Genomic DNA, 25477 nt, shown 5'->3' on the forward strand with positions numbered 1-25477 from the left:
AGCTGAATGAGCCTATGGCTATTTTATCGCCTGAATAGCATAAATGCAACTGACTCACATGAGAGTCAAACCCATTACTAACATTCTCTGAAACTATGCTCAAATTAAAGGTTGATGATTGAGACATGAGGACGTCTACACAAGAAGCATTTTTTAGAAACACTTGCAACATGATTATTTTTGACACAATTTGATTTCCATTGACTCTGCTTTTTATTTCACTGAGAATTTCCACATATCTTCCCTCCCATATGTAGTTACCTACCTGCATCGAAACTGGTTTATCTTTCCTTCCCTCCTATTATTATTGTGAGTCAGCTGTTGGAAGGTCAACCACTGTTGTTGTTGTTCAGACACTCGTGTCCGACTCTCTGCGACTCCGTGGGCACACTATCTCCCGGAGTTTTCTCAAACTCATGTCCATTGAGTCGGTGATGCCATCCAGCCATCTCATCCTCTCTCATCTCCTTCTCCTCCTGCCCTCAATCTTTCCGAACACCAAGATCTTTTCTAATGAGTTGACTCTTCACATCAGGTGGTCAAGTATTGGAGCTTCAGCTTCAGTATCAATGCTTCCAATGAATATTCGGGGTTGATTTCCTTTATGATTAACTGGTTTGTTCTCCTTGCTGTCCAGGGGACTCTCAAGAGCCTTCTCCAGCACCACAGTTACCCTGTTCCTTACTGCCTCTGCAGAAACAGTTCTGCAGCCTCACTCTTCTGCATCCTAGAATGTTTCCTCCACTGGACCAGTGCAGTTAGCCCACAGACTTCCCTGATGGTTCAGTGGTTAAGACTCCTCGCTTCCACTGCTTCCACTGAATGTTCTGTCAGAGAGGTGAGAAGGCTCACATCCACCATCAGATAGCATCCAACTGAGAAAATCCTTTCGACATTTTTGTTCTCCAGAGTTCCTCTTCCTGGCTGTGTTGCTCCAAGGGCTTTCCTGCCTCCTCCTTGTCATGGCAGTCCAAACGCAGGTTGGAAAAGAATTTCCAGACAGAGTATTGCAGAAAGGAGTGAGCTTATTAAAAACAAAGAGCTGAGATAACGTGGGCAATGCAAGCACAGCAGGCTGACCTCCTGACAGCCCAGAGAGAGTAAACGCTTTTGGGTTAATATCCAAGTTTTTAAAAACTTTTCTTTTTTATTGGCATATAGCTGATTAACAATGTTGTGATAGTTTCAGGTGAATAGCAAAAGGACTCATCCATACATATACATGTATCCATTCTCTTCCAAACTCCCCTCCCATCCAGGCTGCCACATAACACTGAGCAGAGTTCCATGTGCTATATACAACAGGACCTTGTTAGTTATTTATTTTAAATACAGCTGTGTGGACATGTCCATTCCAAACTATCCTTTCTCCCATCCTTCCCTCACCCCCAGCAACCAAAAGTTCATTGTCTAAGTCAGTGAGAATCTTTCTGTTTTTAAGTAACTTCATTTGTTATCATTTCTTTTTAGATCCCACATATAAGGGATGTCATACAATATTTCCCCTTCTCTGACTTACTTCACTCAGTATGACACTCTCTAGGTCCATTCATGTTGCTGCAAATCGCATTATTTCATTCTTTTTAATGAGTAGTCAATTCTTATAGCCTCAAGTCAAAGAAAATTTCTGCTGGAATGTTGGTGTTAGGTGATTTGTTAGGGTGCTATGGGGAGACTATTGAGGTGGGTGTTTTTGCCTAGTTTGGGGCCAGGAAGCCTGCTGGTGATGATCGGGAGGGTTTTGGCAATGGTTACAAAGGGGCTCCATCAGCTGCAGAGGTGACCTTGGTTCTGGGCTCCACGTCGGTGGCCTTGGTGCAAGGCCTCCTATCGGTGGCCTTGGAGCAGGACTCCACACTTCTCTTCCCTCAAACACAGCGGAAACTAGCTTCATGAGCTCCACAATCTCTCCCCTTCTTTTTTTTTTTTTTTTCCCAATTTGAGTCACTACCCTCCTTCTCTTCCTTTGAGGAGCAACGTAAAGTCATCTTATGCACAGCAGTTTAGGGACTATCTTTTCAGTACTCTGATGTTCATTCTCTAACCCAAGTGAATGAAGCTTTCTCCGTATCAGCACATTGTGACAGCTGTGACATCAGCCATGCACAGAGGTCTATAGGAGCACTGCACGCTGTGGCCCAAGTGGTGAGTTATGGAGCTGCTCAGTTCATCTGGGTCCAGGCTGAGAGGAGCCTTGTGTCCCATGATGTGAGGCTGGTTTTGAAAGTAATTTTTAAAAGAGACAGTGATATGGACAGAACCTTTTCTTTGTAAGGAAGCTGGGTTTGGTGGTGGTGGTCTGTGTGCTCTGACTGCAGGAGAGCTTACTGGCTGGGAGATGCGTGAGGAACCTGCTGGAATGGATGGTTAGTGAATACTTGATTTACACCTGGGTCAATTAAAATTTCACAGTAGGAGCTTTCCCATTCCATGCTTTCACTAGTTTATATCTCAGACTTTTATTGTGAATTGGGATTTCCCTGGTGATCCAGGGATAAGACTGAGATCCCAGTGCAGGGGGCCTGGGTAAGATCCCTGGTTGGGGAACTAGATCCTGAATACCACAACAAAAGATCCTGCATGTCTCAACAAAGATCAACAAGCCTGAGTGACGATGCAGCCAAATAACTGCTCCCTCCCACTATGTTTAAAACCATGGGTGTCAGTAGACACTTCTATTTTTGTGTGTTAGTTCAAATACTGACACTTCTTTTTTTTTGGCCATATGGCCCAGCATGTGGGCTCTTAATAACCCCACCAGGTATTGAACCTGTGCTCCCTGCAGTGGAAGTGCAGAGCCTTAATGACTGGACTGCCAGGGAAGTCCTGGTTCCGAGACTTCTAATTACAACATGTTATTTTCTTGGACTCCAAAATCACTGCAGATGGTGACTGAGGCCATGAAATTAAAAGACTCTTGCTCCTTGGAAGAAAAGCTATGACAAACCTAGACAGTGTATTAAAAAGCAGACATCACTTTGCTGACAAAGGTCTGTATACTCAAAGTTACGGTTTTTCCAGTAGTCACATATGGATATGAGAGTTGGACCATAAAGAAGGCTGAGCGCCAAAGAATGGATGCTTTCGAATTGTGGTACTGGAGAAAACTCTTGACAGTCCCTTGGACAGCAAAGAGATCAAACCAGTCAATCCTAAAGGAAATAAATCCTGAATATTAATTGCTGATGCTGAAGCTCCAATACTTTGGCCACCTGATGCGAAGAGCTGACTCATTAGAAAAGACCCTGATGCTGGGAAAGATTGACGGCAGGAGGAGAAGGGGATGATAGAGGATGAGATGGTTGGATGGCATCACCAATTCAATGGACATGATTTTGAGCAAGCTCCTGGAGGTGGTGAAGGACAGGGAGGCCTGGCATACTGCACTTCATGAGGTCACGAAGAGTCGAACACGACTGAGTGACTGACAACAGCAACAACGATTGCAAACCTGCACTAGAGGGTTCATTCCCCAAGTCTTTATTTGTAACTTGTTTTTCCAACAGAGAGAAACCTGGCTGTCACTATCCACAATATCTTTCGTTATTGTTCAACTCTAGAATAAAGTCATTTCACAAGTGTTAATATTCACCCCTGTGAAAAACAAATGTACTAACTAGAGTGCAATATTTTTATAAAGCTATTTTTGTCTTTGGCCTTATGGTATACAGTCAAAATACTCTTTTCCAAAGTTACTTAACTTAGTTCTTTTTTTCTCTACCCACTTCTTTGTGGTTACATTAATCATTTACATTACAGTTCAGTTTGTTTGTCCCTGCGTGTATTCTAACATTTTGACATCTCTCCACACTTGGCTTGCATGTATATGTATGTAGAACATTATAATGGTTTCAATTTCTCCTAACTCTTATCAACATTTATCTCTGATTTTTTTGACTGTTGACACTGTAGTGCAAAGTGGTATCTCTCTGTGGTTTCGATTTGAATTTTTCTAATGACTAATTATGATCTTTTTAAGTGCTTATTGGTCATTTGGATATTTGATATGGAGAAATGTCTATTCAAGTCCTTTGCTCATTTTTAAATAGGATTATCTTTTTTTCTTAAATTGCTGAGTTTTATGAGTTTTTGTATATTTTAGATACAGGTCTCTTTTAGATAAATGACTTGTAAATAGTCTCTCCCATTCTGTAGGCTGTTTTTTCATTTTCTTGATGGTGTCCTTTGATGCACAAATGTTTTTAATTTTGATGAAGTCCAATGGACTTCTCTTGCTTGTGGTTTTGGTGTTATAACTAAGAAACCATTGCCTAATCCAAGGTGATGAAAATTTGTGCCTATGTTTTCTTCCAAGAGTTTCATTTGAGCTTTTATATTTTAGCTTTTTAAAATCTATTTTTTGTTAACTTTTGCATGTAGACTTTCAGTTGTCCCAGCATCATTTGTTAGAAAAGACTATACTTTCATTATAGAATTATCTTGGTACTCTTGTAAAAAAACAAAAACAAAAAACCCCACAATTGACTATAAATGTAAACACTTATTTCTGGATTCTCAATTCTGTGACATTTTCCTATTTCCCTTTAATCAAACACTGTACTGTCTTGATCACTGCAGGCTTGAAATAACTTTTAAAGTTGGAAAGAGTGAGTTTTCCAACTTTGTTCTTCAAGAGTGCTTTGGTTATTCTGGGTTCCCTGCATTTCCATATGAATTTTAGGACTGGCTTATTGGTTTCTGCAAAAAGGCCAAGTTTGATAGGTATTGCATCAATTCTATAATTTGTGGAGTATTACTATCTTAAAAATACTAAGTCTTTCAATCTACAAACATGGGCTCTCCTTTTGCTTATACAGGTCTTTCTTTCAAACAATGCATTTGGCTTTCAGAAGTTTAACACCCTCTTTGTTAAATTTATTAGTAAGTATCTTGTTTTTACACTGTAGTGGTGGTGGTTTAGTTGCTAAGTCATGTCCAAATAGTGTGACCCCATGGACTGTAGCCTGCCAGGCTCTTTTATCCCTGGGATTCTCCAGGCAAGAATACTGGAGTGAGTTGCCATTTCCTTCTCCAGGGGATTTTCCCAACCCAGGAATTGAACATAGGTCTCCTGCATTACAGGCAGATTCTTTATCAACTGAGCTACAAGGGAAACCCCTTTCGATGCTATAGTAAATGGAACTGTTTTTTAAATGTGAGATTGTTCATTGCTAGCATATAGAAATCTATATTAATCAGTTTTCTTCAGAGAAGCTGATCCTATAGAATATAAATACATATGTCTTATATTATATATACTTAATAATGTATCTATTAGCTTTTGATATGTGTATATAAATATATATATATATACACACACTATGGTTTTTTCAGTAGTCACACACAGATGTGAGAGTTGGACCATAAGGAAGGTTGAGCACCAAAGAACATGCTTTCAAATTGTGGTGCTGGAGAAAACTCTTCAGAGTCTCTTGGACACTAAGATCAAACCAGTCAATCGTAAAAGAAAGAAAGAATGAATATTCATTGGAAGGACTGATGCTGAAACTAAAGCTCCAAAACTTTGGCCACCTGATGCAAAGAGCTGACTCACTGGAGAAGACCCTGATGTTGGGAAAGATTGAAGACAAAAGGACAAGGGGAGGTAGAAGATGAGACAGTTAGGAGCATCTCTGACTCAATGGACACGAGTCTGAGCAAATTCTGGGAGATAATGAAGGACAGGGAAGCCTGGTGTGCTGCAATCCATGGGGTGGCAGAATTGGATACTACTGAGCCACTGAGCACACCCAACAGATTCTGTTGAGCCAATGATGCCATCCAACCACCTCATCCTTCCAGCTGCTGGAAAAGAAAAAGAGGAAAGCACTGAAACAGTAGGGAAAGGAAGCAGGGCACAACCTTGAACAGAATGACACAGCCCAAGGACACAACATAAATTGATTAGATTAGAACCAAACAGGTCCAAGATGGCATATCTCAACAGATCTTGAGCTGCAAGACCTTGACCCTCAGTGTAGGTTCATTATAACACATCAGAAAGTAGATAACACACCCACCAACACCAAGACAGTTCCACAAGGCTGACCACAAAGGTCAAAAAGTGGGCAGTGGCCCACTTTCTGGAAATCCCCACCCCTTTCCCAAAATAGCTGGAATAGGCCTCCTACTTATTAGTCTATGAATTTATCCACCCCTATAAAAAGTGACAACCCAGTAACCCCCGAACCCTGAGGCTGCTCTTGCTCTCTGAGCGGGCTCACACTGTGGACTGTCTCCAAGTAAATCCACTTCTTACCTTTCACTTCATCTCACTCTTAATTCTTTCCACAATGAGACATCAAGAACCTGAACTTCTTTAAGACCAGAGGCTAGGTGTAAGATCTCAGTTAACAGATCATGGTTTCTGGTCCCGATCTGAGTTACACAGTTTCAGAGTTATTACAAACAAAAATGGTCGTTTTCTCTTTAGCTAGTAGGACTGCCACGTCATGTAAATTTCTCAACTCCACCTGCCTCTGCTTTTTCAGGCCCCAGTACTGCAGGGGCCGTGGCACCCAGGGAATCGACAGGCCGAGAGGTCAGGCGTGTAGATCTGTCACCGCTGCTGAGCCAGCGAGCAGCAGGGGAACCCCTTCCCTTCATCTGCTGGGGGTGGGGCGCGCATCGATCGCGAAGGCTGTACGACGCCGGGTCGCCAGGGCGGGAGGCGTGGTGCACCCGGGGCCGGAAGCGGAGGGGGTGGGGGGGGGCGGCCAGACCCACCCTTGGGCCGGCGGACCTCGCGGAGTGCGGCCTGGGGCTGGATACCACCAGGAGATGGCGGCAGCGGTAGCCGTGAGCGGCGCCAAGCGGAGCCTGCGGGCAGAGCTGAAGCAGCGTCTGCGGGCGCTAAGCGCTGAGGAGCGGCTGCGCCAGTCCCACCTCCTGGCCCAGAAGGTGAGAGACCACGACGACAGCCACCTCTGAGCCGGGGCTGCAGCTGGGCGACGCCAGACCTGCGGATCTGCGCAGGCGCGGCCCTTTTGGGCGCGCGCACGTCCGCCCGCCGCGCGCACGTTCGCTGAACGCGCGCGTGCCATGTCCCCGTAAGCGCGCGCGAGTCTCACTGTGGGTGTCGGGGTGCTGTTGGGCACAGTGTGGCGGGAATCAGCGCGGCGTGGAGAGTTATAGGCCTTGTGAGGGAGAGGATGGAGGTGGGTGACAGGGTGCTGAGGCAAGAGCAGCGTGAGAACAGAAAGATCTGGAGGGCGGGACCACCTGGGTCCAAGGAGCCTTTAGTGACGCTTAAAGAATTACAGGGACTTCCGATGGTTCCGACTGCGGACTCCCAATGCAGGGGCCACGGGTTTGATCTCTGGTCTTGGAGAACTAAGATCCTTCACGCTTCGTGATGTGGCCGGAAAAAAAAAGTTATGAAAAAGCGTCCATAGCAGTAAAATGACCAGAGAAAGATAAAATTACTTCAGAGGAGCGAGTGCAAAATAGGGTGCAGAGATGCTCAAGGATGGAAGCCTTTCGGGGCCTGTGGAGGGCTGGGCCCTGTCTCCGTGGCCTCGGGCCTATCCTTCTTCTGTGACGCTGTAGGTGAACGTTAAGTACATTTTTGAATTAATGACAGAAAGAACTGATTCTCATACTCAGTCTGCTCAAGAAGATAGGAAGCAGGAGAGAGAGGGAACGGATTCCGGTTTCCTGTCTCTTGGTTATGGTGCACCCAGTTTGTTACTTTCGCAGACTAACTTGCTATACATTGATACTTTGTTCATGTGATGATACCAGTTTCTCTTATCAGTAAAACGGTCGACAGATCCTGTCCCAGAGGCATGTGCCAAAGGTGTCTGTGCGACTGGTTTTTGTTGGACACCAGAGGGGGAAAAATGAGTGTCCTGTGAATAACTAAGTATTAGTGATTCTCTGTCAAACTAGTGATCCGTCTTCCTCAACATGCGAATGTTATATTTGGATGTTATCAGGGTGTTAATATAACAATGTTATATTTGGTAAATATATTTGTTAAATTAGCTTCTTTGCCTTGATGTGCCTTGAAATTAGATGTGCCATAAGAATTTCCTAATTACCCTTTGCTATTCTACCATCCATTCGTTTCTCAAATTCAAAGTTCCTATGGTTTAAAAACAGTAAAACGAATACAAGCATTTCATTCCACTCTTTGTGTATATAGGTGTGCATGAGGGGTGCTCTATGCAGATGTTAGTTTCTTCAAACTCAGTATTTTTAGCGATTTTTGAGGATGGCATTGGTTGCTTTAGTGAATGTAGAGACGCATACCATCTTATCCTTACTCTCCAGGTGCTTAAATTTTAGCTAATTAATTCACATATACTGAACCCTTTGTTGTTTAGTCGCTAAGGCATGTTTGACTTTTGTGATCCTATGGACTGTAGCACGCCAGGCTCCTCTGTCCATGGGATTTTTCTGGCAAGAATACTGGTGTGGGTTGCTGTTTCCTTCTTCAGGGGATCTCCCCGGACCAAGGATTGAACCCATGTCTCCTTCACTGGAGGAGCCATCAGGCTTTACCACTGAGCCACCAGGGAAGCCCATTTTGAACCCTACTGTGGCCCATACTTAGCCATGTGCTTGGTTATAGGATGAAAAAGATAGGATTGTTGCTCTAAAGGAGCAGAGTCTGAAAGAAGAAACAGACATGTGAATAAAGAATTCCAGTACTTTCAGATAATCTGGATCTGGTAAACAAACATCCACTGTAGAATTATAACTTAGGGGAGGGGGACTCAGAAGGCTTTCTTTCTATATGGAGATGTTTGAGATGTTTTATGTAGTACAAGATGAATTTTGTCAGGTGAAGGGAAGGTAGGATGGATGAACATGTACAGGAATAATTTGGCAAGAGAAGGAAAGGCACAGTTGAACATGGATTTTGGAGCTCTGCAGATCTGGATTAAATCTGGCTACACTGCATTTTAGCTGCCTAGGGCCTTGGATCAATCCCTTAATCATTCTGAGCCTCTGGTTCCTTATATGTAAAAGGGATAATGCCATCCTTGCAAGACCTATTGTGAGGATTATATAAGTGGCTAAGGGATGTATTGATAAATCCTGTAGGAAGAGAATATTGGCAGCACTTTTGGAATATAGGTTGGGGATGGAAGAATGAGGAAGAAATATATGGAGGGCAGTAAGGGGCTGTTGTGATAGTTTGGATGAGAGATAATAAAGCTGTAAACAAGGGTGCGGATGGTGAAGCTGAGGGGAAAAAGGCAGGTGAGTGGGAGACTATGCAGTGAGACCCAGCAGGATTGGGCAATTGGATGACATTAGAAAGTACTGGGAATGGGGAGTCACTTATGACTTCAGAATTTAGAGCTGGAGGTAAAGGTTTATTTATTTATTTTTTAATACTTATTTATTTGGCTGTGTTGGGTCTTAGTTGAGGTACATGGGCTTAGTCGCTCCCCAGCATGTGGGGTCTTAGCTCCCCAACCAGGGATTGAACCTGCTTTCCCTGGATTGCAAGGTGGATTTTTAAATACTGGACCACCAGGGAAGTCCTGATAAAGGGTTTTTAACATTTCTAGGTGCAAGGAATATAGGTGTTGGAGTGGATTTTGGAGGGGCATGGGGAGAATAAAGATGAGTTCAGTTTGGTTTCTTTGTCTTATGGTAGATTAGAAACAAAACACTCGAGGTGGGAATAGGAGCCATATAGAGACAGGACCACTGCTAGTAGTATACTGACAGCTGAGCGCTGGCATCTGAAGAGAGACCCACAACTCTCAGTAATAAATACACTTGAGCCCATATACCCAGATGTACTCATATAAGACATCTATTTCATAACCAAAGATTTGATAACTTACTGTATATGGTGAACTCTAATATTTTCTATTTCATTTGCTGATTATAACTCACTGTTGTTTCATGACCAGCCCATGGATCAAGGCCCAAAATATCAACATAACGGGACTAGAACAGTGATGTGCCATAATGTGTGTTCAATACAATAAAGGTATTAAATGATGTCTTTCTCCAATAATTTTAAAGTAGGCATATTCTTATTGACACAGAAATTTTTAAAAAATAATTTACAATTTTACCAGAAAATGACATATAGTAAAGAAATTAAACTTTATGCTGTGTTTGACTCCTCAGCAAATAAGATGAGGAAATGAGTGCCCAGTACTCATTTTATCTTACATCCTATGTGCCAATTTCTTTCTTTTTTAAAAAATATTTATTTGACTATGCTGCGACCTGCTTCCCTGGTGGCTCAGATGTTAAAGAATCTGCCTGCAATGCGGGAGACCTGGGTTCGATCGCTGGGTTGGGAGGGTCCCCTGGGGAGGAGGGCATGGCAACCCACTCCAATATTCTTGACTGGAGAATCCCCATGGACAGAGGAGCCTGACAGGCTACAGTCCATAGGGTCTCAAAGAGTTGGACACAAGTGAGTGACTAAGCACACAGGAGGGACTTAGTTACAGCAGGTGGAATCTAGTTCCCTGACCAGGGATGGAACCCAGGACCCTTGCATTGGGAACAGAGTCTTAGCCACTGGACCAGCATGGAAGTCCCACTTCTGAATTGTTTTAACTTTGGTAATCTTAATTTCCAAGTATTCAAAAAAAATTCTCTGCTTTCTTTCCAAAGCAGCCTTTTTTTTGCCCTATAGATGCATCTATCTTCTTGAACTTGTCTGAGAAGACTAATTAGAATTTAAAAAAAATCCATGTTCTTTGAATTATAATTATCTGTTTCCTGCTGGATCACTCCCCTCACCTCCCCTTTTAAAAAATCCTTCTTAAAAAAAAAATCCTTCTAATTAGTGTTTGGCTTTCTAAAATGTTTGATGAACCTTTATTGTCTATACATATTTATGAATGAGGGTGTGATCACTAAAATGGGGATTTCCTTTGCTTTTAGTAGTCACTTTGGAATTCTGTGGTAAGAACGGATTCTTGTCTGACCTATATCCTTGTTCTCCCAGTGTTGTAATCTGTTGCTTTTATCTGTAAATATTGTCCTATCCAGGGCTTTTCTGATGGCTCAGTGGTAAAGAACCCATCTGAAAATGCAGAAGATGCAGGTTCCATCCCTGGGTCGGAAAGATCCCCTGGAGAAGGAAATGGCAACCCACTCCAGTATTCTTACCTGGGAAATCCCATGAACAGAGGAGCCTGCCACGCTACAGTCCGTGGGGTTGCAAAAGAATTGGACAGGACCGAGCACTTAGGTGCACGCGTGTGTGTGTGCACGTAAATGAGATTTGAGGAAGAAAGGTATGTGTGTATACACAGTCTCACCCTGAATTTTAACTGATGTTTGTTACTGCTTGTTCAGGTTTTGATTTTCTATGTTCTGCTTTAAAGAGCCCAAGATAGACACTTAACTTTCCCAGAAACTACTTGGGTGCCAAAAGCCTCAGGTCTGCCCAGTATCCAGGTCTCACAGTTCCATTTGCTTTGCCCACTTCGGGCCTGATAACAGCTTTGTAACTGCTCAGAAAGATGGAGTTAGCTTCCTTCCTTGGCACTGGTTTGGTGTGCTTTGTCTCCTTAACTCTGTGTCCCTTTTTATTAGGAATAACTGGACACTGTGCCTGTGTCTTTCTGGCACTCATATTTATAAGCCACCTTTGCAGTCACTTTTCCTTCTTAGCTCGGAGAACAGGGCAGAACAGAAAAGGAAGAAAAAGGGAGCTGAGGGACTGGGGATGTTCTGGGATTATTAACATTTCTATAGTGAGCAACGCTCAGCCCATTGCTCCTGCTTCTTGTTAAACTGAGTACAAAAAAATGCTTTCACCCAGGTCCTCCTTCTTATTAACACAACATGGCACTCATTTTAGAGGGCCTTTGCTTATCCAGGATCCCCCACCTTCCATTTTTGTGAACACTTTTATTTTTTATATTATTAAAAAAATTATTTTTGGTGCACCTACTAACCCTAAATATTCACTGGAAGGAATAATGCCCAAGCTGATGCTCCAATACTTTGGCCACCTGATGTGAAGAGCCGACCCATTGGAAAAGACCCTGATGCTGGGAAATATTGAGGACAGGAGGAGAAGGGGGACAACAGAGGATGAGATGGTTGGATGGCATCACTGACTCAATGGACCTAAGTTTGAGCAAACTCTGAGAGATGGTGAAGGACAGGGAAGCCTGGTGTGCTGCAGTCCACGGGGTTGCAAAGAGTTGGACATGACTGAGCAGCAACAACTGTGGGATGTGGGATTTTAGTTGCCCGACCACTTGCCCCGTGCAGTGGAAGTCTTAATCACTGGACCATCAGAGAAATCCTGGTCTTTTTAACATTTTAACATTGATTTGAATAGAAGAGCTTTAGGAATTGGGAGGGACGTGGATAGTGCCAACAGAATTGTATGGCATGTAGTCTGCCCCAGGGAGTTTATAGACTGGCTAGGATGCTCTGTTTAGGACACACAAAACAATGAATAATTGACTTACAGCAGCAGCACATAGCTGTTAGGTTGTATAGTGACTCTACATATAGTAAGGGTTCTGCAGAAGTCAGGAAAAGTTAGGACTTGAATTGGGCTTAAGTGGTGGAATTTGAGAGGAGAGAAGGCTGACAATCTAGGGAGTAAAGAAATTTGTGCTGGTTGGGGGTTGGGGGGTGGCTTCCCTGGTGGTCCAGTGCCTAAGACTATGTGCTTCCAATGCAGGGGGCTGGGTTCCATCCCTGATCAGGGAAATAGATCCCACATGCTACAACTAAATACCCCACATGTTGCAACTAAGATCTGATGCAGTCAAATAAATAAATATTAAAACAAAGACAACAACAGCCACAGAGGATAAAAAAAAAACAAGCTTGTGGGAGCCAAGCTTCAGAGTTAAAGCAGAGACTCTCAGGGAAAAAGACAGAGAAGTCTGCTAGAATGGGCACTACACACCTCCTTCCTAATTGCTAAAGCTCTTCTATTCAAATGAATGTTAAAATGTTAACAAAGACAAGGACTTCCCTGGTGGTCCAGTGGTGGTGGTCAAGTTTGGAATTTTCCATATTTTTAGACAGCAGGGTCCCACCGTGACCTTTTAATGAAGTTTTGCATCTGCTAGAGTAGGAAAAGATCTGGGAAGAATGAAGGCAAAAGGAGAATGGGCCAGCAGAGGATGAGATGGTTATATAGCATCACCGACTCAGTGGGCATGAATCTGAGCAAACTGTGGGAGATAGTGGAGGGCAGGGGAGTCTGGCATGCTACAGTCCATGGGGTCCCAAAGAGTCGGACATGACTTAGAGATTCAACAACAAAGAGTAGATGTGCCAGAGAGGTGTTAAGGGATCAGAGAAGTAAGCGTTGGGTCCAGAAGTACGAGTCAGGCTTCAGGATGCAATATTATTTGACATATTTTATCACTCCACTGTTTGTATGTGTGTTTTTGGTTAAAGAGTTTGGAGAAGTCTGAGAGAAAAGGGAGGAAGTGTTAAACCTGTTAAGGGGAGCCACTTGTTTTAAAAGTATCATCTGGGAAAATTTAACTGCCATCATTTCTCGCTTAGGTGTTTACCCATAGTGAATATCAAAAGTCCAAAAGAGTGTCCATCTTTCTGAGCATGCCGGATGAAATTGAGACAGAGGAGATCATCAAGGACATTTTCCGACAAGGCAAAACCTGCTTCATCCCGCGGTACCAGGTGCAGAGCAATCACATGGATATGGTGAAGTTAGCATCACCAGAGGAGATCGCTTCACTGCCCAGAACTTCCTGGAACATTCAGCAGCCCGGGGAGGATGCGGTTCTGGAGGAGGCCTTGTCAACAGGTGAGCGTTACAATGTTAGAACTGCCACCGTAGGATGCTGTCCTGCTGCGCTGGCTGTTAGACCTCTGATCTGCTTGTCGTGGTCGAGTCAGGAGGGTCACTTTTTCTACAGGGATGAATGTGCATTTCACTTATGTTCCAAGCCACCCACCTAACCTGACTTAGGGTGAGATGCCCTCTGTGACATGTCAACTGTAATAGTAAAGTATCAAGATATGTTAGGGGCTTCTCTGGTAGCTCAGTTGGCAAAGAATCCATCTACAGTGCAAGGAGACCTGGGTTCACGCCCTGGGTCAGGAAGATCCCCTGGGAAAAGAAATGGCAACCCACTCCACCTTTCTTGCTCGGAGAATCCCATGGACAGAGGACGTGGCGGACTGCAGTCCATGGGGTCACAAAGAGTCAGACATGACTGACTGACTAAGCAGGACAAAGGTATTGTTCCTTTTCACAGACTGTTGCCCTGAGCTTCTGGGTTGGATAATACATTTTTCCTAAATAATACTCTGTTTCCCAGGACTTCCCTGGAGGTCCAGTGTTTAAGAACCCGCCTTCCAATGCAGGGGATGCAGGTTCAGTCACTGGTTGGGAAACTGAGATCCCACATGGCTTGGGGCAACTAAACCCTCCAGCCGTAGGAAGAACCCTTGTGCTTCAGCAAAGACCCAGCGCAGCCAAATTAAAAAAAAACCCTGCATTTTCCGTGGTTTCAGTTGCAGTCTGTCTGGTAATCAGTGAGTGAGTGAAGTCGCTCAGTTGTGTCCAACTCTTTGTGACCCCGTGAACTGTAGGCTCCTTCATCCATGGAATTTTCCAGGCAAGAATACTAGAGTGGGTTGCCATTTCCTTCTCCAGATCTTCCCGTCCCAAGGATTGAACCAAGGTCTCCCACATTGTAGGCAGATACTTTACCGTCTGAGCCACCAGGGAAGTCTGGTCATGAGTACGTTATTATTAATGCTATGAGCATTTGTGTCTCCAGCACAGACTTGTCAACTACTTGGGCGTCACATGGTCATATCACACACAACATGTTCCAAAGTGAATCATGCTCCCTCATGCCTCCTGTCTTGTGTTTCTCTTAGTGTATTGTACGATCACTCACCCAGTTGACCACGTCAGAAGTCTCAAGATCACCCTTGATTATTCTCTTTCTCACATGTTCCATGTGTGGCCCATTGCCAACTCCTGGTGATTTTACTTGTTGTTCAGTCACTAAGTTGTGTCCAACCCCACGGACTGCAGCCCGACAGACTTCTCTGTTCATGAGATTTCCCAGGCAAGAATTCTGGAGTGGGTTCCCATTTCCTTCTCCTGGGGATCTTCCTGATCCAGGGATTGAACCCAGGTCTCCTGCATTGGCAGATAGGTTCTTTACTACTGTGCCACCAGGGAAACCCCTGAGGATTAATACTTGTTGAATCTATCCACTTCTCTCTTATCCCACTGCAGTCCAAACCACTATCCCCCCTTGTCTGGGTTATAATAGCCTCCCAACTCTTCTTCCTCTCCACGCCTTTTATTCTGTCCTCCCTCTCAGTCATATTATTTATATAGTCATTGCAACAAGATTTCTGAAATGCAAAGTTGACTTCTCTCCCCAGTTTAAAGTCTTTCATTGACTTTCTGCTGCCCTTACTTTGAAGTAAACATTCCTTAACAAGATTCTTCCTGGACTTCCCTGGAGATCCAGTGGTTTAGATGCCACCTTCCAGTGTAAGGGGTGCAGGTTAGATCCCTGGTGAGGGAACTAAGGTCCCACATGCTGCAAGGTGTGACCAAAAAAATAAAAATAAAACAAAAAATCCAAGGCTCTTCCTGATTGAGCCTTGCTATTCTTTCCGTTTGTACATCTTTCTACTCCCTTACTTTATCATCTGAATTCCAGCCCACTCTGAATCTCTTTCAGTTCCCCAACCCTATTTAAAAAAAAATTGAAATATAGTTGCTTTACAACATTGTGTTAATTTTAGGTGTGTAGCAAAGTGATTCCATCATACATATGTTACATATATGTATTTTTCCCATTGTTGTCCATTAAAAGTTATTTTAAGATATCGAACATAGTTTCCTGTGCTATATAGTAAATCCTTGTTGCTTATCTATTTTATGAATAGTAATTTGTGTCTGCTAGTCCTATACTCCTAATTTATCCAAACCTGTTTCCCCCTTTGGTAAACATAAGTTTGTTTTCTGTGTCTGTGAGTCTGTTTCTATTTTGTATATAGATTCATTTGTATTATTTTTTTAGGTTCCACATACAAGTGAGATCATATAATATTTGATATTATATCCATCCATGATGGGCTTTGCCAGTGGCTCAGTAAAGAATCTGCTTGCAATGCAGGAGCCACAGGAGACATGGGTTGGATCCCTGGGTCAGTCAAGAAGATCCTCTGGAGGAGGAAATGACAACCCACTGCAGTATTAATGCCTGGAGAATCCCATGGACAGAGGAGCCTGGTGGGCTACCGTCCATGGAGCCACAAAAGAGGTGGACATGACTGAGCGACTAAACAACAATAATAGCATATCTTGCACCCTGCACCCGCAACTCCTCTGCACCACTGGCTCTAAGGTGCCTGTTCTTGTCCTTTATCCTCTGTCCGTTTGACTGAGGTCACCTGTGCCTTTCAGCAGCAGGAGCAGCGTATGCTGTGGAATTGCAATCCACCTGGACTGCAAGCCCTCAGCTTCATTTCTTACGAGCTGAATGCCTTCAAGGAGCAGTTAGACCTCTCTGAGCACTGTATGTATCTTTCTTCAGGGGATGGTAGTAATGCTTGCCCTCCTGCCTCACCAGGTAGATGAACTGATCAGTTTATGTGATTCATCGTTCTGTCCCAGGGGTATAGAATGGTGCCTGCCACATTGTAGACACTTCACAAATGTTAGCTTCTGTGCTTCTTCTCCTCTTCTAGAAGGTGGACTTTGGATAAGAGTCAGATGTTGCATAGGATGATCTGAACAGGTAGCTACTTGAATATAGTCAGGAAACTTAGATAACAAGAGATGTCTTATTTTATCTTTTACTCTCATTCTTCCCTTCATAGTAAATAGAACTGAGATCAGCATCTTTTTGGGGAACCACAAAAACTGTTCCCAGAGGTAGGGGAAAGGATTCTGCCTGCTTAATGGACCATGGGCACCTCGCAGTGTAGGATATGAGCTGGTCACATCAGACTGCATGGGCAGGGATAGCTGGATGAACATTTCACTGTGGTCTGTGAGGACTGTTATAATAGACAAATTGATGAAAAGATTAAACATGTGCACACTGCTATATTTAAAATGGATAACCAACAAGGACCTACTGTACAGCACAGGGAACTCTGCTGAATGTTATGTGGTAGCCTGGATGGGAGGGGAGTTTGGGGGAGAATGGATACATGTATATGTATGGCTGAGTCCCTTCTCTCTTCACCTGAAACTATCAAACTGTCACAACATTGTTAATTGACTATACCCCAAAACAAAATAAAAAGTTAAAAAAAAAGATTATTTGCAGACATGGAAAATAGCATCCCAAGAGCAAAAGCAGGAAGTCATGGGGCAGACGTGTGGGACAAGGAATCTATCCATTTATCTAGGATCGCCCAAGTGTAATGGGAGATGCTGTGGGCGAGGTGATTGGGGTGAGAGTGTTGTGGCTGTGCCCCCAGTTAAGGATGTGGATGTTACCTTTAGGAGATTGTTATTGACGGACAGTTTTGGGACATAGGGAGTCATGGTGAAGATGGATTTGGACCAGCAGGGCCTGGAGCTGGGATGACAGTTGGAATTCCAGGAGAAATGGCATCTTCAAAAAGTTGAGCTGAGGTTTCTGGCAGGATACAGAGCGTGCATGGAGAAGTTTATCAAGTTCCTGCAGAGGATTTTGTGGGAGATGTGGCCATGACACTGAACTTGGCAAGAAGAGCAAGGAGAAAGAGAGAGAAGGTTATGCATAGGATGTGTTGAAAGGAATGTTAGAAAGCTCCGTTTAACTGCTGGACTCTTACTGTTTTCAGCTTTCTCTTTAGTATTAAAAGGAGTCCTCTGGCCAAGCTGATTATATTGTCCTACAAAACCCAGGATGGACAGTTTGAGTTCAGAGCATCCTAAGAGGTGTCTGTGGCCCAGCTGCTGCCTCCTTGGCCAGAGGTAAAAAGGATGTTTTGTGAAGGTGAACTGAATCCTCAGTGCCTAGCGTGTACTTTCAGTCTCAAGAATAAATTAAGGCCTTTAGAGAATCCTCTTTCCTCATTTTTTTTCAGGGCCTAGTTCCTAGGCTTTTATTTTTTTGCCAGGGAGCGGGGGAGTGTCGATGAAGATTGTACAGCTCCGCGTCTGCCCCATCTCCCAAAGTTAACCTTACCCTGCCAATTCCCTTGTTGCTGACTCTGATGATAGTGTCCTGTCTGCACCTTACTGTCCTTTTTGCCAGCTCCTGACGTTGTTTCCACTTCCTTCTACGGGAAACTCTTTCCTTATGTTCTGTGACGTGGGTCCGCAAAGGAATGGAGGAAAAGATGTGTGCAGATGTGTTCTGGGCGTAATGACAGAGCTGAACTCTAAGCTCAGGAGGAGGACTTGGAGGGGGTGGAGTCTAAGCCAGAAGACACTGTGATTCCTGAGAGAGATGAGCAGAGCAGGGACAGGGAGGGAAGGTGACGGTCAGTGGCCAGAGCCCTATAGCAAGTTGGGATTAGAGTAGATGAGCAGGTTTCCTCAAGAAGGTCATGCCTGTCATTGGAAGTGTGCTCAGCCAGGTTTTAGCAGGCTAGGGTTGGCAGGTATGCTGAGTGCCCAGGAGAAGCTGAGTTCATCTTGCAGTTCCGCAGGCAGTCAGAACAGCTGCTGATAGTGGGCGGCCAGCCTGGCTGGCAGTCTGAACACTTCTACCCTGAACAGCCCATTCCAGAGAATACATGGCTCCCAGCCCTTGCTGGTACGTCTTTGCCAGCAACACTGCGTGCGTGGTCAGTCCCTGCTAAGCTGGAGGTCACTTGGAGCCCCCCAGGACAGCCCTCAGAAGGCTGAGGCTCGATACAGGATGGCCACCAGGTAGACGGCTGGGTTGGGTGTGTTCTGCTGCTTGTGGGCAGTGCTGGTGTGTCTGGCTCCCCGCCAGGGGCTGGAGGGTCACTCCCTGGACCTCACAGAGTCCACGGAGCTCCTTAACGACCTTTGTGGCCTTCTGCACACCTCTAACTGTGGACAGCTTTTTGTAACCTTGAAGACCCTGCCCTCCTCTCTGAGCCCTGTGCTGACAACAACACCGTGGCCATTCTGGTCCTTGTGTCCCTGGGAGAGTTCCGGCCAGAGGACCAACCACGGGACCCCATCTGGTACCTTCGGAATGTTCCTGAATAGGTCAAAGGTCGCATTCACATGAATCCAGGAAAGCAGGACAATTTGGCCTCCCCACTTCTGTAAGAGGGGAGATGAAAAGGGTCAGCTTGGCCCTCCTAACAGCTTACCCTACTGCTGCTCATCGACTTTGACAAGAGCTCTGTCCTCCCTGATTTCCCTCTGACCCTCTCCCGCTCTGCCAGTTGTCAGCGCCCTGGGACATTGGCTCCCAAACTTGGCAGGAGTGTGTGTAGGGTCATCTGTATGCTTAGAGAAAGAAATTAAGAGAAAAAGGACTTCTTAGGCCCTATCCTTGGAAATTCTCTTTATCTTCTTTAACATTTATTTTTAGTTATTTGGCTGTGCCAGGTCTTAGTTGTGGCATGTGGGATCTTTAGTTGAGCCATGTGAACTCTTAATTGTGGCTCGTGGGATCTAGTTCCCTGACCAGAGATAAAATCCAGGGCACCTGTGTAGGGATAGCAGCCTCTCAGCCACTGGACCACCAGGGAAGTCTTGAGATTCTCTTTAACTAGGTGTGGATAGGGCCTGGGAATCTAGCATTTTTGTACATGTATACATGAAAAATGGAGAAGGGCATGGCAATCCACGCCAGTATTCTTGCCTGGAGAATCCCATGGACAGAGGAGCCTGGCAGGCTACAGTCCATGGGATCGCAGAGTCAGACACGACTGAAGCAAGTTTAGCATGCATACTTGAAAGAACTGCCAGAGGATGGATGATGGGCTTACTAGTTGCTGAGTAATTTTTATTTCTTTCTTTGTCTTTTCAGTTTTTTCAGAATTTCTACAGTGATCATGTATTTCATTAAAAGTCAGAGAAGAAATAGAAATCATTTATCAATCCTTATATACACTACCATGTGTGAGATAGCTAGTGGGAAGCTGCTGTGTAACACAGGGAGCTCAGCTTGGTGCTCTGTGATGACCTAGAGGGGTGAGGGTGGGAGATCCAAGCAGGAGTGGACATATGTAAACATATAGCTGGTTCACTTTGCTGTACAGAGAAACTAACACAACATTGTAAAGCAACTGTACTCCAAAAAAAAGAAAAAAAGGACGTCGTTGAAAAACAAAATCCAGATTGGGAAGTGATCGGTATTTTCCTGCCCACATTGGACATTGTGCCATGGTAGGGCCCGAGGAGAAAGATGGGTGGGTTGTTACTGACATCTTGCACCTTGATAATGAACTCCGATGGGGGCTCCGGGGGTCAATTGGCTGTCTGATCCACGGCTTGGGCCAGTAGCACATACTGTGCCTTCCCCTCCTGGCCCAGGCTCTTGGTGACATGGATATTGCCTGTGGCCTCATCAATCACAAATACAGTAGCTGCCCCCTCTCCGGTCAGTGGGTACCTGGTGTGGCCCTCGCCCCTGTCCATATTAACCTTCCTTATAAATTTGCTCCTCTTTTCCACAGGGGGACTTGACCTCATCTTCATGCCGGGTCTCGGGTTCGACAAACAGAACAACCGTTTGGGACGGGGCAAAGGCTACTATGATGCCTACCTGAAGCGCTGTCTGCAGTCCCAGGACGTGAAACCCTACACCCTGGCCTTGGCTTTCAAGGAGCAGATCTGCCTCCAGGTCCCGGTAGATGAGAATGATGTGAAGGTAGACGAAGTGCTTTATGAAGACTGCTGAGCATCTTTGGCTCTGACGACCACAGCTGAATAATCAAGGTTTTGTGCCAGAAAAAAAGTCAACTATATGTATTTTCTCTTTGTCAGAAATAAGTAGAAATTGCACACTAATGTGAATGTGGGCTATATTGTTTTTAACGTAAGATACACCTAACATGAAACCAGTTTTAAAAATCAATAGCCTTATGTGTAATAGAACATTGATTAAAACAGAGGCTATCACTGTGTGATTTTCAATTTAACTTTCTGGCCTTAATGTCCCATGTTGGTCCATCTGCTTTGTGGTGGTGGTGGTTTAGTTGCTCAGTCGAGCCTGACTCTTGGTGACCCCATGGACTATAGCCCGCTAGGCGCCTCTGTCTATGGGATTCTCCAGGCAAGAATACTGGGGTGGATTGCTGTTATCTCCTTTCGACTCAGGGATTGAACCCAGGTCTCTCACATTGCAGGCAGATTTTTTACCACTTGAGCCCTTAGGGAATCCCTGGTTCTGCTTTGAAGTGTAAACTGAACATTCATGAGGCGCTGTGCTCCAACTCAGTGTCTGAGGGGAAAGGAAACTTATGGGGAATGGACACTGTCATGAAGTCCTGTCAGGGGTCTGGGTCAGTCTGGTGGGCACACAGAGACCCAGCAATTACTGAATTACTTGGGGTTTGCTTTGCATTCAAAGTTCCCCAAGAATATTCTCCCCTTTCATCATAGCTTCACTTACTCAACCTGAAATTGTGTCTGATGCTTTCTAACATTTGATGGACAACAGACTGAAATCTTTTATGATTTAAATATTTAAATCTGGCTGATGTGTTCCCATCTCTGCTGTTCCGGGTGTCAGTCACTGATGAATTTAAGATCTGGTGTCTTAAAAGGACGCATTTGAATCAGTTCTAATGAGATGGATGAAACTGGAGCCAGAGTGAAGTAAGTCAGAAAGAAAAACACCAATAGAGTATATTAACGCATATAGATGGAATTTAGAAAGATGGTAATGATGACCCTATATGTGAGACAGCAAAAGAGACACCGATATAAAGAACAGACTTTTGGACTCTGGAAGAAGGCGAGGGTTGAATGATTTGAGAGAATAGCATTGAAACATGTATATTATGATATGTGAAATAGATGACCAGTCCAAGCTCAATGCATGAAACAGGGCACTCAAAGCTGGTGCACTGGGACAACCCTGAGGGATGGGAGGGGGAGGGAGGTGGGAGGGGGGGGTCAGGATGGGGGACACATGTACACCCGTGGCTGATTCATGTCAATGTATAGCAAAAACTGCCACAATATTGTAAAGTAATTAGCCTCCAATTAAAATTAAAAAAAAGTAAAGGTTTGGTGTCCTGCAAGTTAGATGTTATTTCTGTTGATTGGTGGTGTCTGCTTAGGAAATGAGATTTGAGCTGATGGCTGGTAGATGGGATCACAGCCATGGATCCCATGGCTCGTGGGGGAAGTCTGGCTATAGCCAGAGACCCAGGAGGCTTCCAGGGTGCTGCTCTTTCACTCACATCCCACACCGTACCTATCCCCAGGTCCCATTGTTTCTGCCTCTGAGCATGCATACTAGCTCAGTCTCTTCAGTTATGTTCGGTTGTCTCTTTGAGACCCTATGGACTGTAGCCCACCAGGCTCTTCTGTTCATGGGCTTCTCCAGGCAAGAATACTGGACCACTCCAGTGGTTGCCATGCCTTTCTCCAGGGGATCTTCCTAACCCCAGGATCAAACTCATGTCTCCTGTGTCTCCTGGATTGCAGGCAGATTCCTTACCCACCAAGCCACCTGGGAAGTCTCTCTTAACCTGTTCCCTCCTCGCCTCGTCCTATTGTCCCTTTTGTCCAGGCTCTGAGTGTCTAAGCTGAACTGGGCAAGAGCCCCACCCTGGGTTCCTGCCTTTTGTCTACTTCTCTTCCCTTTCTTTCTCAGACCACAGTCACGGTGATCTTACCAGACATGAACCTGACCACGAAGGACCCCTGCTCATTTCCTTCCAGGCTCAGCTCTCCTGGCAGTCTTCCCTGTCCCAGTTGTGTGGACGACCACACAACTCCTCAAACGCCACCAGTTTCTTCCACCCTTCCTGCCTCTTGGGCTAATTTTTCTCTGGCTGCAGTGCTTCTCCCTCTTTTGTTCATCTGAAAAACTCCAGTTTATCCTTCAAGACAGCTCCATTGCCTCCTCTTCTGTGAAATCTTCCCCTGTCTCTTCACTTGCATAAATGGCCCTGGGCATTGTCTGCCTCATCACATCATCCTTCATGTCAGTTTAGTTGTCACGGGACCTCCCATGCTGATCCCGTGGCCCCGTGGCAAGAATCCATCTTCCAATGCAGGGGATGTGGGTTTGATCCCTGGGTCAGGAAGGTCCTCTAGAGAAGGAAACGACCACCCACTCCAGTATTTTTTTTTCTTTTCAAATTTATTTTTATTCTTTAACACCAAAAACGTTTGTATTGGGGTATAGCCAATTAACAACGTTGTGATAGTTTAAAATGAACAGTGGAGGAACTCAGACATACATATACATGTATCCGTTCTCCCCCAAACCCCCCTCCCATTCAGGCTGGCACATAGCATTGAGCAGAATTCCATGTGTTATACAATAGTTTTTTGTTACCCATTTTAAATATAGCAGTGTGTACATGTCCCAGCAAGATGGTAGGAGGGGCAAAAGCACATATAGAATCAAACCCCATGCCTACCAGAGACACTCAAAGGGCTCAAACAAAACCTTGTGTGTACCAGGAGAAATCCACAGAGACTGAGCCAGACCTGCCTTTGTTTGAGTGTCTCCTGTGGAGGTATGAGTCAGCAGTGGCCTGCCACAGGGGCAGGGGCTCTGAGTGCAGCAAAACTGGGTATGGCATAAGCCCTCTTGGAGGAGGTTGCCATTAACCCCAACATAGTGCCACCAGAACTTACACAGAATGGGGGAAACAGACTCCTGGAGGGCACAAACAAAACTTTGTGTGCACCAGGACCCAGGAGAAAGGAGCAGTGACCCCACAAAAGACTGACCCAGACTTGTCTGTGAGTATCCAGGAGTCTGGCAAAGGCATGGGTCGGCTATGGCCAGGTGCACGGTCGGGGGCACTGAGTGTGCTAGTGCCTGCATGGGACCTTTTGAAGGAAGTTGCCATTATCTTCATTACCTCCTCCATAGTTTGGCCTCAGGTCAAACAATAGGAAACACAGCCCCACCTATCAATAGAAAATTGGATTAAAGATTCACTGACCATGGCCCTGCTCTTTAGAAAAAGACCCAGTTTCCCCCTCAGTTAGTCTCTCCCATCAGGAAAGACTCATTCGTATCCATCAGAGGGCTGGACAGAATGAAAACCACAATCACAGAAAACTCAACAAACTGATCACATGGAACACAGCTTTGTCGGTAACTCAGTGAAACCATGAGCCATGCTGTGTAGGGCCACCCAAGACAGACGGGTCATGGTGGAGAGTTCTGACAAAACGTGGTCCACTGGAGAAGGGAATGGCAAACCACTTCAGTATTCTTGCCTTGAGAACCCCATGAACCGTGTGAAAAGGCAGAAAGACAGGACACTGAAAGATGAACTCCCCAGGTTGGTAGGTGCCCAATATGCTACTGGAGAACAGTGGAGAAATACCTTCAGAGAAAATGAAGAGACAGAGCCAAAGCAAAAACAACACCCAGTTGTGGATGTGACTGGTGATAGAAGTAAAGTCTGATGCTATAAAGAACAATATTGCATAGGAACCTGGAATGTTAAGTCCACGAATCAAGGTAAATTGGAAGTGGTCAAACAGGAGATGGTAAGTGTGAACATCGACATTTTAGGAATCAGTGAACTAAAATGGACTGGAATGCGTGAGTTTAACTCAGGTGACCATTATATCTACTAATGTGAGCAAGAATCCCTTAGAAGAAATGGAGTAGCCCTCGTAGTTAACAAAAGAGTCTGAAATGCAGTACTTGGGTGCAATCTCAAAAATGAAAGAGTGATCTCTGTTCGTTTCCAAGCAAACCATTCAGTATCACAGTAATCCAAAACTATGCCCCGACCAGTAATGCTGAAGAAGCTGAAGCTGAATTGTTCTATGAAGACTTACAAGACCTCCTAGAACTAACACCCCAAAAAGATGTCCTTTTCATTATAGGGGACTGGAATGCAAAAGTAGGAAGTCAAGAGATACCTGGAGTCACAGGCAAATTTGGCCTTGGAGTACAGAGAAGCAGGGCAAAGGCTAACAGAGTTTTGCCAAGAAAATGCACTGGTCATAGTAAACATTCTCTTCCAACAATACAAGAGAAGACTCTACACATGGACATCACCAGATGGTCAATACTGAAATCAGATTGCTTATATTCTTTGCAGCCAAAGATGGAGAAGCTCTATACAGTCAGCAAAAACAAGACCGGGAGCTGACTGTGGCTCATATTATGAACTCCTTATTGCCAAATTCAGACTTAAATTGAAGAAAGTACGGAAGACCACTAGACCATTCAGGTATGACCTAAATCAAATCCCTTACGATTATACAGTGGAAGCTACAAATAGATCAAGGGATTAGATCTGATATGCAGAGTGCCTGAAGAAGTATGGATAGAGGTTCATGACATTGTACAGGAGGCAATGGTCAAGACCACCCAAGAAAGAAATGCAAAAAGGCAAAATGGCTGTCTGAGGAGGACTTACAAATAGCTGAGAAAAGAAGAGAAGCTAAAGGCAAAGGACGAAAGGAAAGATATACCCATTTGAA

At 44.7% G+C, this 25477-nt stretch overlaps 1 protein-coding gene and 1 long non-coding RNA gene across 8 annotated transcripts in view; one reads left to right on the forward strand and one right to left on the reverse strand.

Annotated features, from left to right (window-relative positions):
* LOC139038750 (uncharacterized) overlaps window positions 1-6732 on the reverse strand; it is a 13799-nt gene extending 7067 nt beyond the window's left edge. The window contains exon 1 of the long non-coding RNA XR_011491903.1: window positions 6260-6732. This is a non-coding gene — a long non-coding RNA (uncharacterized lncRNA). The remainder of the gene's footprint in view (window positions 1-6259) is intronic.
* MTHFS (methenyltetrahydrofolate synthetase) overlaps window positions 1-20974 on the forward strand; it is a 22317-nt gene extending 1343 nt beyond the window's left edge. Inside the window, exons 1-3 of one of the 7 annotated variants that reach the window (XM_020900674.2) lie at window positions 6695-6900; window positions 13477-13738; window positions 20515-20974. In XM_020900674.2, coding sequence (XP_020756333.2) covers window positions 6781-6900; window positions 13477-13738; window positions 20515-20738 — 606 coding nt within the window. In that variant the 5' untranslated portion in view covers window positions 6695-6780 and the 3' untranslated portion in view covers window positions 20739-20974. The other 6 variants (XM_070478253.1, XM_070478252.1, XM_020900675.2 and 3 more) reach the window with 6 other exon arrangements.
* Window positions 20975-25477: the final 4503 nt, after the last annotated feature.

This window comes from Odocoileus virginianus, chromosome 16, assembly GCF_023699985.2.
Source record: "Odocoileus virginianus isolate 20LAN1187 ecotype Illinois chromosome 16, Ovbor_1.2, whole genome shotgun sequence".
NCBI classification, from domain to species: domain Eukaryota; kingdom Metazoa; phylum Chordata; class Mammalia; order Artiodactyla; family Cervidae; genus Odocoileus; species Odocoileus virginianus.